This window comes from Myotis daubentonii, chromosome 4 (genome assembly GCF_963259705.1).
Source record: "Myotis daubentonii chromosome 4, mMyoDau2.1, whole genome shotgun sequence".
In the NCBI taxonomy this organism is placed as follows: domain Eukaryota; kingdom Metazoa; phylum Chordata; class Mammalia; order Chiroptera; family Vespertilionidae; genus Myotis; species Myotis daubentonii.
This window is the reverse complement of record NC_081843.1, coordinates 73,586,024-73,600,263: the sequence shown is the minus strand read 5'-3', so window position 1 is coordinate 73,600,263 and position 14,240 is coordinate 73,586,024. Positions and strand designations below refer to the sequence as shown.

Sequence of the window (14,240 nt, the reverse complement as noted above, 5' to 3'; positions counted from 1 at the left end):
CGACCTTCTGGACAAAGCCAGGGCTGCGAGGGCCGAGGCAGCCAGGGCTGCAAAGACCTACTCTTGTACTAATTTCATGCATCGGGCCTCCAGTTGTTATAATGCATGAAAAAAAGCTTCAGCAAATTTTTATGCTTTCTTCAAAATCTTTTCAGACATCAGATGAGAATAAAGGTTAGTTCTTTAAAAATTCAAGATAGGAAATTTATACTTTTTTAGAAAACTAATAAACATTCTTGGTCACTAAACGATATTTTTTATTGCATCTCGTTTAAAAATGTACAAATTGCTTTTCACTTCCTAGAGAATGTATAAGTGTGTATGTTACCAAATTACTAGAGCACTTTCTTATAAAGTGTTATCTGTTCACAATGATGATACAGGAAACGCTGACATCTCTAAATGGTTGTGTTGCAATCCCTCACAAACTATCTTGGCCTTCAAATTAACTCTTAAAAACCTAATCTAATTCCTGAGGGTGGGGGGTGGACGGTACTTAAGTCAATTGGAACGGCAACAGTAAGAGGAACCCTACAACTTACAGTTCTCATCTGCAATGGTATCGATGACAAAGCGCTTCTTGTGATACCCGTCCCAGCTTTACACACACGTTATCTGCCAAAGTCATCCCTGTTGTATCTCACATCTATAATCGTACAAGTTTTCTTCACTATTCATAAAAAGGAGAGGCAAGTGGCAAAGCTGTTGAGAGTATAGTTCCCCAGAGCTCTTCACAGTCATTCACTTTTTTCCTCTTTGTATCATCTTTGAAGTACAAACTGCATTTGATTCAAGATAAAGCCCTTTTTAAAATTTTAACATGTAACTAAATGACACGTAAGATTTCCAATGAAATTTAGTTTTTGAAACTGTAAAAGGATCCCTAAATCAGTTTTTAAATAGTAGCTTTCCAAAATTCTGATAATGAAGAAATCTAAAAATACAAATGGAATGAACACAGCCAGATTTCATAAATTTTAAGTAAAATTGTAGTTATGCTGATTTAAAGAAAAATCAATATATTAAAAAGTAATGTTTCTGCATACATCCTTTAATAGATACTTTTTGGAAACACATAGTGGCAGAAAAATCTCTTAAACACAATAGACGAGACATGCAGTACCCCCAAAATGCATAAACTCTTGCAGCACCAAGAGACTCTATCATCTAAACATTAAAGAATTAAAATATAGTCAGTGCTTAAAACAGCCCATTTTTCATTCACATAATCAAACTGTTATTAACATTTATCAGTACAAAAATAGTTTCACAAGCTACTAATGTCTATATATCTGTTTATAATGCTCAAATATATAGCAGCAGTTATTTGTCACATTTATCATATATAACTATCTGAGGGCCATAAATTTATAATACACAAAATTAATAGTTTTAAATACTATATTTCAGTATTATATTCTAACAGCATGAGGATGCTATAAAATTATTTCCAAGAGAATTTTAAATAGCTTTAAATCTTAAACACAAAAAATCCTGGAATTTATTATTATTAAGAAATAACAAATAAATTTCAGAATTCCACAGAGTTGATGCTATGAAGCAAATAATACTCCCTGGAATAAAAGAACAAAACCTTCCCCATATGTATATGTTAGTCTATTAGTCTATAGCTACTTTATTTAGTATATAGCTAACCTAAGACTACTGTCTCAAATGATATCCTGAACATTCAAGTGAGCCACAGTGTATACCTGCACAGTCTCAAAAGGATATTATCATTTAGTTTAAAAAGTAATTTTTAAGAAAAAAATGCCATTTAGATATAATTTAATATCATTTCCCATAAGAAATTAGTAAGCGTTTTCATCCTCATGATCTGCCTCTTTTTCACATCCTTAAACTTTAAAAGCACTTAAATAGATATTAATTTATTGAAACTTATTCAACGAGAATGTTTTTGCATAGTTTATGGCAAGGACATAAAACAGTCCTATAGCACTTGACTGAGGAGTATTGAGCAGCCCATTCATTTTAAAATTTATTTATGATGTATAATAAAAATCTAAGAAATGAATAATTCAAGTAACCCTATAATGCCACTGAGTTAGACAGAAAGTAAAAAGTTGTATTAGCTTCATAAATAACTTTTATAAAAGTTCACAAGTAATTTTAAAGAAGTATTTGTGGATGAAATTATATGTCTGAGATTTGCCTTAAAAATAATCTCAGAAGTGGAAGAGTCTGTAGGGATAGAAATGAAACAAGAATGACCATTTTTTCATAACTGTTAAGACTAGGTGATGTATGTGTTCATGGGAGTTCATAACAGTATTCTCTCTTTCATATAATTTTGAAACTTTGTATAGATTTAAAGAGTAACAAAAATTTTTGCTTATATCTTAAAGCTAAGTGGTATTTTTTTGAAAATACACAAAGCTAACAGAGTTTGTAAAGAACAAACTATAATTACATTACTAAAATGTTCAGGACCAAATGAAAATCAGGGTCTTCTTTTGATATGTTAACTCATGAATTAATGAGATTAAGGCATCAATTCTGAATTCTAAGAAGAGCAGAAATTGGCTAGCTAAGTAGCTATTACTCTTAACTTGACTGACTAGATCACTGTTCCCTATATCCTTCCTTTAAAAACAAAAACAAACAATAGAGATTTTAGCATTATGCTCCCTATTTATTAGTAAAATAGTATCAACCAGAACAGAAAAATGTTGGCAAAATATTTTTTTGCTATTCATGTTTTCTGTTAAAATAAGTACGTACTGAGTAGGGAATATAGTCAATAATATTTTAATAACTATATATGGTGTCAGATGGGTACTGGAGTTATGGGGAAATCACTTAGTTATATAAATGTCTAATCATTATGTTGTACACCTGAAACTAATATAATATTGAATGTCAACTATAATTAAAAAATAAAAGGAAAACTTTTAATGTACTAAGGAAGAAAGACAAAATGGTCTAAATAAGCCTTACAACAGATTTTAATTATCTTTCAGTGATCTTTTCTCTACACAGGATAATAGGAACAGTTAATCAGCACACATATAAATATGTACATTACTGAAACAAAATTTCTACTCTCTTTTTTTTTAAATCCTCGCCCAAGGACATGCTTAGAGAGAGGAAGAAGGGAGGGGAGAGAAGGGAGGGGGGAGGGAAGAGAGAGACAGAGAGAGACATCGATTGATCGTCCTCTGCATGAGCACCAATAGGGAATCGAACTGCAACCCATGCGCATGTTCCAACCGGGAATCGAACTGGCAGCCCTTTGGTGCACTGGATATCGCTCAACCAACAAAGCCACTCCAGCTAAGCTAACGTTTCTACTCTTAATGTGAGCTTTACTCTGATGTTTCCTATTTGGCTTTATTATATTTAATTTTTCAGAATGCCATGAATAACCTAAATTAATTTTAAATTACCACAGTTTGAAAAATCCTAGATTATATAATCTCTGAGGTCTCTCCTAACTGATATTTTGGGATTCTAACATTAACTACAATATACATCATCTTTTGTCTCTGGTAAAAGTCAAAACAAGGTCAGAGAATAAGTCTAAAATCCTATAGCTAAAATGTTTTTACAATAATAAGAAAACTATAAGATTATGTAATGCTTTTAACACAATTAAAAGCTTAAATTGACCTGTTAAGTTTCACTTTCAGAACTCAAATATCTCCAGGGCTAATCACCTGATTACCAATCCCAGTTAGAAACTCCAAATACCAAGGATTAGCAAAACAATAAACATTCAGGAAACTTTGGGTGCATAAAGTAAACTAGAAATAGCATTTACAGATATTAAATAAAGAAATTCTATTTCTAAATGCTACACTACTCAATGCACATGACTTGACTGTTGCAAAGAAATCAAGTTTATAATTATGCTCAGTGTAGTGAAGTCTATTTATTAAATGGATATATTAAATATAATTTAATAGGAAAGGACATTTTCCTCCCTCAACATAAATATTTTTTAAAATTGCATACTAATCACATTGATCTTTAATTGTAATTGCATATTTTAAAAACCTGAATGTTTTACAAATCACAGTCTTCAGATCAGAACTAAAATTTTTCATGTGTTCAGTCGTTTTTACAGCTATAGAAAAGAGAACATGCTTAATCTGCAATAGTAAAGCATGATCTCCATGATAATTCCAAGATATGTCTGTTTGTGCAAATTAGCATTTTTTGGAAATAAATTAGAATGGTCTCACTGTCAAATAGTTTCTATCCATTCATTCATTTAAAAAAAAACCTTACCTAATTTCTTCTTCCTGAGCCTGACCATGAAGTCCCTCAATGCTAGTCTCTAATACAGCGGTTCTTAACCTGTGGGTCGCGACCCCTTTGGCAGTCGAACGACCCTTTCACAGGGGTCGCCTAAGACCATCCTGCATATCAGATATTTACATTACGATTCATAACAGTAGCAACATTACAGTTATGAAGTAGCAACGAAAATAATTTTATGGTGGGGTCACAACATGAGGAACTGTATTTCAAGGGCCAGAAGGTTGAGAACCACTGCAATATGTTCAATCCTATGCCCCTAATATCCAACAAGTTCAGTCAAAATTAAAGGCTCTCATAAAAAAGAGTTTGGAATATCTCACTTTACAATTCTTCTGAATATGCTAAAGAATTTGATTTTTTTTAAATTGGTCCAAAAAGAGATGCACAACAAAGAAAAATTGTTTTCTTAATTTCAATGAAAACTACCCAGTCAAAAATTGCCAAAGAAGAGTAAAAATGAACTTTAAGACATCGACTGATAGGTATTTGTTTACATTTGCAATAATGCAGTTTCACAGACCTCCTTACATTCCCAAAATCCCACAATGCGGCCCATAATTAATGTGACTGATTTGGAACACATGTAGGATAAACTGTACCTGCTTAAAGTATACCAAATTCTTTTTTAAAATTCAGAAGCATGTGAAGATTTATTTTCTGTTAGTTGGTGTGCAAAAATAATTCTCACATTAACAGGTTTATTCTAGACGTTATCCCAATAACTTGCTTCCTTCTGTGAAATCATACCGTGAGATCACCTCTAAGACTATGGTAAGCTTAAGTTCAGAGTAGGAAATTATTTTTAAAAAATTATATCCCTCAAGAACATACATGAAAATGGAAACCAGATTAACACAGGGAGCCTTTCAGCAACTGTGTTAGAAAGTAAGAAGAGACTTACAATAATACATATGCTGTCTCACTGAAAAATGATTTGTATTGTTATTAGTGCAGTAGCCCTTTTTTATATACAGATAAAGGAAATATTCATTCCTGCCCATCCAGGCAACTATAAATTATTAAAATCTTTCTGAGGTTAACAGAAACAGTTAAAAACATTTGACCTGGAATTTTCACTCAGAGTTATAACTTTGCAAGATTCATCCAAAACCCAAATAACTTTCCATGTTTACATATTTTACTGAATCATGATGGTTGAATTGAATTTGTACCTATGTGAAAATGGCAATGCATTCTGAGTTGGTTCAGCCCTTGACTCTGAGTTCTGGGTGACATCAGGTGTTCTTTCGTCGTCTGTCCCATTGATACTTTCTGGTGTTAAAGGAGACTGAAGATCCCCGCCTGCCGATTCCTTAAAAACAAAGGGATAAAAAAAGTGTTATACTTCTACTAAAAGACACAAGATCATCTTAAAGTTAAAAACTGACTCTGATGTATGCTTTCTTATGAACTATACTAGAAGCCTGTTGCACAAAAATTTGTACACTCGGGGGGGAGAGGGGGTCCCTCAGCCCGGCCTGTGCCCTCTCGCAGTCTGGGACCCCTCGGGAGAAAACGACCTGCTGGCTTAGGCCTGCTCCCGGGTGGCAGAGGGCAGGCCCAATCCCTAGGTGCAGCCCCTGGTAGGGATCAGAGCAGGGCCGATTGGGGAATTGGGGCGCCGCCCCCTGTCATGCACAGAGCAGGGTGGATTGGGAGGTTGCGATGCCACCCTCAGTCATGCTCAGGGTAGGGCCGATTGGGGGGTTGGGGCACCGCCCCCTGTCACACACAAGGCAGAGTCGATGGGGAGGTTGTGGCGCCACCCCCTGTCATGCACAGAGCAGGGCCAATCAGGGGGTTGGGGAGCTCCCCCCTGTCACACACAGAGCAGGGCATATCAGGGGGTTGGGGCGCCGCTCTCTATCACCCACAGAGCACGGCCAATCAGGGGGTTGGGGCGCCGCCACTGTCACACTCAGGGCAGGGCTGATGGGGAGGTTATGGCTCTACCCCATCACACACAGAGCAGGGCCCTTGGGTGGGGGGGGGGGTTGGGGCGCCGCCCTCTATTACCCACAGAGCAGGGCCGATCAGGGGGTTGGGGCGCCGCCACTCTCACACTCAGGGCAGGGCCGATGGGGAGGTTATGGCTCTACCCTGTCACACACAGAGCTACAGGGTGACCAGGGGTTTAGGGAGCTCCCCCCTATCAGGCACAGAGAAGTGCTGATCAGGGTGTTGGGGCGCCTTCACCTGTCATGAACAGAGCAGGGCCCATAGGGAGGTTGTGGCCCCGCCCACTGTCACACACAGAGCCGCAGGGCGATCAGGGGGTTTGGGCGCTGCCCCGTCACGCTGATTCCGGTGCCGTGAGGCCTCTCAGCTCCGCTGATCCCAGTGCTGGGAGGCATATTACCCTTTTACTATATAGAATAGAGGCCTGGTGCATGGGCGGGGGCTGGCTGGTTTGCCCTGAAGGGTGTCCTGGATCAGGGTGGGGGTCCCCACTGGGGTGCCTGGCCAGCCTGGGTGAGGGGATGATGGCTGTTTGCAGCTGGTCACACACCCTTCAGGGTGGGGGTCCCCACTGGGGTGCCTGGCCAGTCTGGGTGAGGGGCTGAGGGCTGTTTTCAGGCTGGGACTGAAGCTCCCAACTGCTCCTTTTTTTCTATTTTTTTTTTTTTATTCTGGGCCAGCTTTAGCTCTGAGGCTCCAGCTCTTAGGCCTCCGCTCCTGAAAGCAGGTATCTGGTTTGTTTCGGTTCTACAATCGAAACTCTGTATCAACTCCAGCTCTGAGATCCCAGCTCGCTGAAAGCTGGCTTCTGGGGTTTTGTTTAGCGTCTATATTTGTTACAATGTTTGAAACTGCAGGCTCAGAGGCCGGCAGCGGCAGGCGGGGAACGTTGGAGTCCTCCGTCACTGAAGCAAGCAAGCCTCATGTTAGTTTCAAGCTGCCTGGCTGCCGACCGCCATCTTGGCTGACAGTTAATTTGCATATCTCGCGGATTAGCCAATGGGAAGGGTAGCGGTCGTACGCCAATTACCATGTTTCTCTTTTATATGTATAGATTTCAATTAAAATTTAAATCAGACTTAAAAATGAAATTTGAAGGGGAAATAATTTTTTAAAGCAAAACAGCTCACAATAAAACTATCTGAAACCCTAACACAATTTAGAATATAGTTGCAAAGAACTGAAACACTTTGGGGCTTACATAAGCAGCTAGTTAGAATAAAAGATATTCGACGAATTGCTTGAGAAGAAAGAGAAGATGGCACAAAAATGCAAGAAGATGTGAGGTTTTATTTGGGAGGGTATGACAGAAAAGTGGAGAGAGAAATCTTCAAGAAGTTTTAACTTTTTTACCTACCCTACTTTTCAATTCTTGGAATTATTTAGAAAAACAGTCAGAAATACCTCTATAACATACATAATGATGTCAGTATATTTCAGCTTTTCTTGACTCCTACTCAAAATGGAATTATTTTTCTTCACAAAATTTCCTCTTATATCTACTTTTAATTTATCTGCCTATCAAGGTAAATTTAACGCATCCCTTAGGAAAATAAATGGAATTTAAAATGAAGCTCAAGCTGACACTTATTCTTGCAGCTGCCATGATCAAATTATCCAAATTTGATATCAGAAATCAGAATGAGGGGGTCATTTGATAAACTGTTAACCAGGTGAGGTTCCAGCATGAGATACTGAAAGAGCAGCTTGGTGGAGCCCTTGTGACTGCTGGGAAATAGAACTTCACACCTGAAATATTAGGCTATTGTTAGGGAAGAAAATGAAAATATCACTAGGGAACTGGTTAGGTATGGTCACAATTTGTCAACTTAGAATACAAGATTTCCTAAAATAAAATCAAGGAGAATATGTATAATACAGGGACATGCTTCTAATTAGGAAAAAACATAGAAGAATATAAGGAGATACCCTACATTATGATAATTTATATACTTTACATGAAAAATCTTGCACATGAAGTGCTGGGAAGAAATATGGAAAATATTGATGTGGTGAGACTTTTTTTTTGAGGGGGCTTATGGTTTTACACCACCGAATGCATTTTATTTCACACTTAAATATACTTAAGCTAATAGTACCACAATGCTATAAATTATATAAGCTATCAAAGATCAAAAGATGACTCTCTTGATTCCACATTATCACTTAATTATTTTTTAAATATTAATGGAACCTCTATTTCAACCTTTAATTTCACTCATTAAATCTTTCTCCTGAATCCTCTTTGTTTCCACTAACAGTCAATGCATGGATAAAGTTTATAAGATAATGTGCAACATAAAACTGTTTACAACAAAGTCAAATCATACTAAGGGAATAATGGGAACACTATCCAAAGTGACTCCTTCCAGGTCAATTATGGACAATATCGTAAAAATGACAGAAAAATCTATTAATAGCACGTTCAGATTTCTTTGCAAGTGCCAAGGGTGAGCTCTATTTTGAGAAAAAAAATATCCAGAAAATTGCAGGCAATTAATTATTGGTATAATTTATGTAAGAAAGACAACTTGGAATTCCAATCAATTCATATTCAAAGAAAAGGCTTCAACTCTAAATCAAAATATGGGTGAGTAAATAAACATAATAATATTGAATTTTAATTTATAAATTTTAAAGAATCTTTTAAAAATTCTTCACATTCACTGACTTTTTAGATTAACTCATCAACTACTAGTTTTGATTCCAACCAGAGAGAGCTTGTGCTGTATCCCCTCCTGTCCTCTCAACCGAACCCACTTTCCACCTGCTCTTCAACCTCAAGACTAACAATCTTTGGTTTTATTTCTCTCCATACATCAGAAAGCCAATCATGTTAATTACACTCTCACTAGCATCATCCCAATTTTCGGGTTTCCTTTACCTTTTGTAACATCTATGTTGCCAATTTAAATTTCATATAAAATGAACCATCATTCCCTATTCTTATGTGCCCAAGCTACCGAGAGCTATAAGAGAAAATATACTGTTAAATATGCTGATTGGTGCCATGAAGATAATTTTGAACTCTGACTTTATTATGCTCTTGAAGCGCCGAGTAATCTTTACCTACTCCATTTGACTCTTCTTTTTTTCTTTACCTAACAGCTGTTCCAAACCTCTGTTCAAGCCTTCTCTCTTTTTAGTTGTCCTTCCTCCAGTGAATGACTGAATTATTCTTTCACAGAGAAACTAGAAATAAATTGGCATAGGCTTCCTCAATCTCCCTCTTATCTGTATCTAAATCCATTTTTATTCTTCCTTCCTGTCTCAGATAGAGTGGCTAATTTGTTTCCATCCTCCCCCCTCACAACAGTACCTTCTGCATAATGCTCCATCTATGATCCCTTCCTTCTATTCTTCTCTTTCTCCTTCCTGACTCAATTTAAAAGTCTTAGACAAATGACAGCTAAATTGTTTTTTCTAGACTCCACTGAAGAAAAATTTTGATAATATCTGATTATACAAACCTTTTATCTTTAATGCATATTCTGAGAAAAATACCTAACAAGTTAACTGGAATACAGTATTTTTACTGTGAACCATATAAAAAATTTCAGGAGTAGAACCAATCATAACTCTTGATTTGATATAAAATTAACTGTTTATAAGATTTCCATGGAAACATAAGAACATAAGATCTTCCATAGAGGAAAATGTTCTAAGTTAATGCCTATTATTTAAAGAGTGATATGAAAGAAACTAACAACATGTAATTCAACCTATTCCTAAAGATGCAACCTTGATCAAGAAAACATTAAGATTATTGGTAATACTTTCAACAATAAGGAATCATTTAAAAAAAAGATTATCTGACATGATCGCACTCGGGAGTCTAAGAATGGGGAAGTGGATAACTTTGCTCTAAATGCCAGACTGCTTTCAGAGAGGTGGGATGGTTTGTCCATGGCACTGCTTCTCATAGTGTGGTCCCCAGACTGACAGCATCAGCATCTCTGGAAACTTGTTAGAAATGCACATTCCTGGGCCCCATCTCAGCCTCACCAAATCAGACTTCTTCGGGTGGGAACCAGCAACTTGTGTTTTAACAACTCTTCCAGGGGATTCTGATGCAGGCTTTATTCAATTAAGGAATTTGTGTTTTTCTAAATAACTGTTATGTGCCAGATCCTATGTCGAGGCTTTACATCATTATCTTCACCATAGCAACCACATCACCAACAACAGCTGTTAACATTAAGCATTTACTATATGCCAAGCATTTTGTAATCCTCATTTAATTCTCACAAAACCCTATAAGAAGATAACTGTTCTTATTCCCATTTTATAGATTTTTTTAAAATAGTAACTTGCTTAAATCAGAAAACCAGATTCAAAAACAGTCTCTATTGCCATGATCGTATGACACTGTCTTAATGTCATCCTATATAATAAAAGGCTAATATGCAAATTGTCCCCTCAACTAGGAGTTCGACTGGGAGTTCAACCCAGAGTTCGACCAGGGGGCGGGGCCGGCTGGCCAACCACCCATGGGCCCTCCCCCTGGCCGGTCTGGCCCCAATCAGAACAGCCAGACCCCACCCATACATGAATTCATGCACTGGGCCTCTAGTCTGTTATATTAACGTTGCCATTATCATATTTGTTTCTCCCAACCATCCTATAAAGCAAGTAATGAAATACTCGTGTTACAGATATATAAGCAATTTTAGCAATATCACACAGTGACAGAAAAAGGACTTATGACTAAGCCCATCAGACTTGAACACCCATACTCTTAACCACTTGTTTATCCCTCCTCAAACAAAAACAAAAGCTATGCCTAAGTGTTTACTATTATTAATTATCCCATATAACCTTCTGATCCTTTTGCTAAATTCATGAGTCATATTCTATTCTCCAGGCAGAGCGTTAATTTAGCAGGTTGGGTTAAACCACTGAGAACCAAGCTCTGTTCTCTAGCTGAACAGGATCGGAGTAGCCAGCGTTCAAACACTGCAAACTAAAACAAATATTAATGACACCTGTAATGGACTGTCACAAAAAGGGGAGAAAAGAGAAGTGAAAAGAAATACTTTTTCTTTTCTTTTTTTCCCCCACTATCTCTCTGGCTTCAATTAACAATCAAACTTTAAATATTTTCAAAAGATTAATTGGTGTCAATATATTTTGGCTCTCAAATACTGATGAGCTTATGGTATGTCTTGGATATATCCCTTCAGTGAACGTAAAGGCTTAAAGACACTCCTTCCACCAAAGAGGAGCAGGTATCTTAGCAACCTGTAGTAGTTCATGGCCAATTAAACAAAAGCAAGTTATGATTGGAGAAACAGAAACTAAGTACAAAGGCAAAATGTAATCCATTACAGTTTCATTGGAATCATTTGAGTATTCTCTTACACTACAATCATTCACCCGAGTAACTGACTGGTACTAAATTTTAAATAGGCTTTTATGCTTAAAAGTATCACTATACCATCAGAGCACTCAGGGAAGATAGATTCAAAGGAAATTTCAAAATTATCATTCATGTTATTCCTGGCCACTGTTAGTACAGAGATGGTATAACGAAGCTTCAATCCAGAGTAAACCTTTAGTCTGTGAGGAAATATGTACTTTAAGCATACTTAAGAGAGCTTTCCTTTCCTTTAAAAAAAAAAATACACACCCAAAACTCTTTACACCAGTAGGGTTTGCCAAATCGAGTTTGGTGCCGGGTTGGGGAAGGAAGTGAATAGTGAAAGTTTTCTAAAATGTCCCAATCGTTTGGCTAGTCACTAAATTCCAAGGCAATTTCTATCTACTTCCTCAAGGTAGTTTTATGTAAGTCTGCTACTAATGACATCATTCCAGAGAGACATCTGTACATCTGATCTTCATAAAACTCCCAAGGAAACTTCAAAAATAATTGCTAAAGAGAAGAAGCACAAAACTGAACTCTGCTCCTGTTTTCCTGAGCCTCCCTGTCTGTGTCTCCTCTACTAGCCGCACCTCAGTGACTAGCACAGAACACAAACAATAGGTCGGTCTATGCTCTCTATGGACGATTGTTTTTTAAGTTGTATCCACATTTTAAAAATCTGCATTTTCATTGCTAAGCTAATCCCTCCCCACCCCCAGATTCTTGTAGACACTGGCATATAGGACAAACACCTTTCTTTCTTGACTAGTACAGATGAACTAAAGGGTACATTTCTGTGTTCACTTTGAAAATTATCTTAATTTTGCCATTATGTTCTTAAGTTTGACTCTGGCATAAAGGATATCATCTAAAATGAACAAGGCTCCTAAATAAGAATGGAAATTAAATACCCACCTGTGAAGGTGTACTGGTAAGTTCCATCTTTTCTTGTGATTTCTCCTTTGCTAGTCGAGCAGCTTCTTTAAATTCCTGAAACTTTTCTGCAAACTGAATGTATAAAGACTATATACATTAACCAAATAAAAATAAGTTGCAATGCTCACTTTTACCTTAATTTTCTTTTATCTTTTCTATAACTGACTCTTATGCATGCAACCTACCCCTCAAATCAATTATAAGTATAATATGAAAATGACAAAAAAAGAAACCAAATACCAAAACATATGTATACTGCAAAGTACATTGACAAACCTCATTCAAAAACATCATAACATAACTAAGTTAGAATCTGGTGTCAGCTAGCTTACCTATGTCCTTCCTTGGTTTTTCATATATACTTTACTAAGATGGCGGGGGGGGCGGGGGGGTGTTAGACATTGGGAGAGGAATCAGTAAAGATGGGCATACCATGTTTGTTTATCATGGAAAAAAGGGAATCTCTTAAGTATCAACTCCTAAACATCTCAGTATCTGGAGCATGCTCTTAACTTTTACTATAATATAAACTCTTATATTATGAAGGAATTTTATTTTCAACAATACAAACAGCAACATTTACTATTACCACTAACTGGCATTAATAAAACTTCATTTCTAAAGACTCCTAAACAGCAGAAGTACAGCAGCAGAAGGAATAATATGTCTCCACAAAGGTCTTTCAGATTGGTAACAATTTAAAAAATCACTGTACATAAAATACTAATTATTAGGAACTCACAGAAATCTATAAACGTCACAGCCACAAATACTACCTTCTCTATGAATTGGAAGCAGATACTAGTTTACCACTAATCTCAGGGAGAGTAAGTTATGGTTACAAAATAACCAAATTTAAAAATCTAAAATCTCTTTTTCCTGGCCGGGTGGCCTGGTTGGAGCATCGTCCCGTACAACAAAAGGTTTCAGGTTCGATTCCCAATCAGAGCACATACCTAGGTTGCTGGTTCAATTCCCGATCAGGTGCGTACAGAAGACAACCAATCTCTCTCTCTCTCTCTCTCTCTCTCTCTCTCTCTCTCTCTCTCTCTCTCATAAATAAAAAGCATATCCTGTGAGGACTAAAAAAACAAACAAAAAAAAAACCCGTAAAATCTCTATGCAATTGAAAGCACCTGGTTAAAGTTAGTTATAAAAATATGAAATGATCGTTCTCTCCTCAAACCCCATAAGCCAACCCTGATTTCATTTCTGTCTTGGGAAGGAAAGCTTTGGTAGGAAAGGCTCATGATACTCTGATGTGCCTTTGGGAAATAGAGGAGGATCAAAATTAGAGTTGTCATTGCAACTTTTCCTTCTTGCTTTAAATCTTTCACCCCCTCCTACAACTTGTAGATCTGGGAAGTGAATCTCTATACTATACTTTAGTTCCTGTGCTAATTAAACAGAACATCTCCTTACAGAAAAGAAAAAAAAAACTGAATACAAAGCTTGAAAGGTCTTATTCATGTTGGTGGAATTAATTAACCATAATTAATTTCTCTTTATGTAATCTGTAGTACAGAAAGCTTTTCTTGCACTCAATTAGCATTCCACAGTAGTTAATATTTAAAACCCTTCTCAACTTCACAAAGATCTATGCTATTGCTAATTTTTAAAGATTTAAGTTTCCATGATAACAAAATACAACGCAGGAAGCACTACAAGCATAGCTGTAACTTTTCTCATACATCAACCT

General features: G+C 36.7%; 1 protein-coding gene across 1 annotated transcript in view; it reads right to left on the bottom strand.

Annotated features, from left to right (window-relative positions):
* Window positions 1–14,240, bottom strand: part of HOMER1 (homer scaffold protein 1) — an 88,156-nt gene that overhangs the window by 33,849 nt on the left and 40,067 nt on the right. Inside the window, exons 4-5 of the mRNA XM_059694241.1 lie at window positions 12,521–12,613; window positions 5,457–5,596 (exon numbers count right to left, since the gene is read on the bottom strand). Coding sequence (XP_059550224.1) covers window positions 5,457–5,596; window positions 12,521–12,613 — 233 coding nt within the window. The remainder of the gene's footprint in view (window positions 1–5,456; window positions 5,597–12,520; window positions 12,614–14,240) is intronic.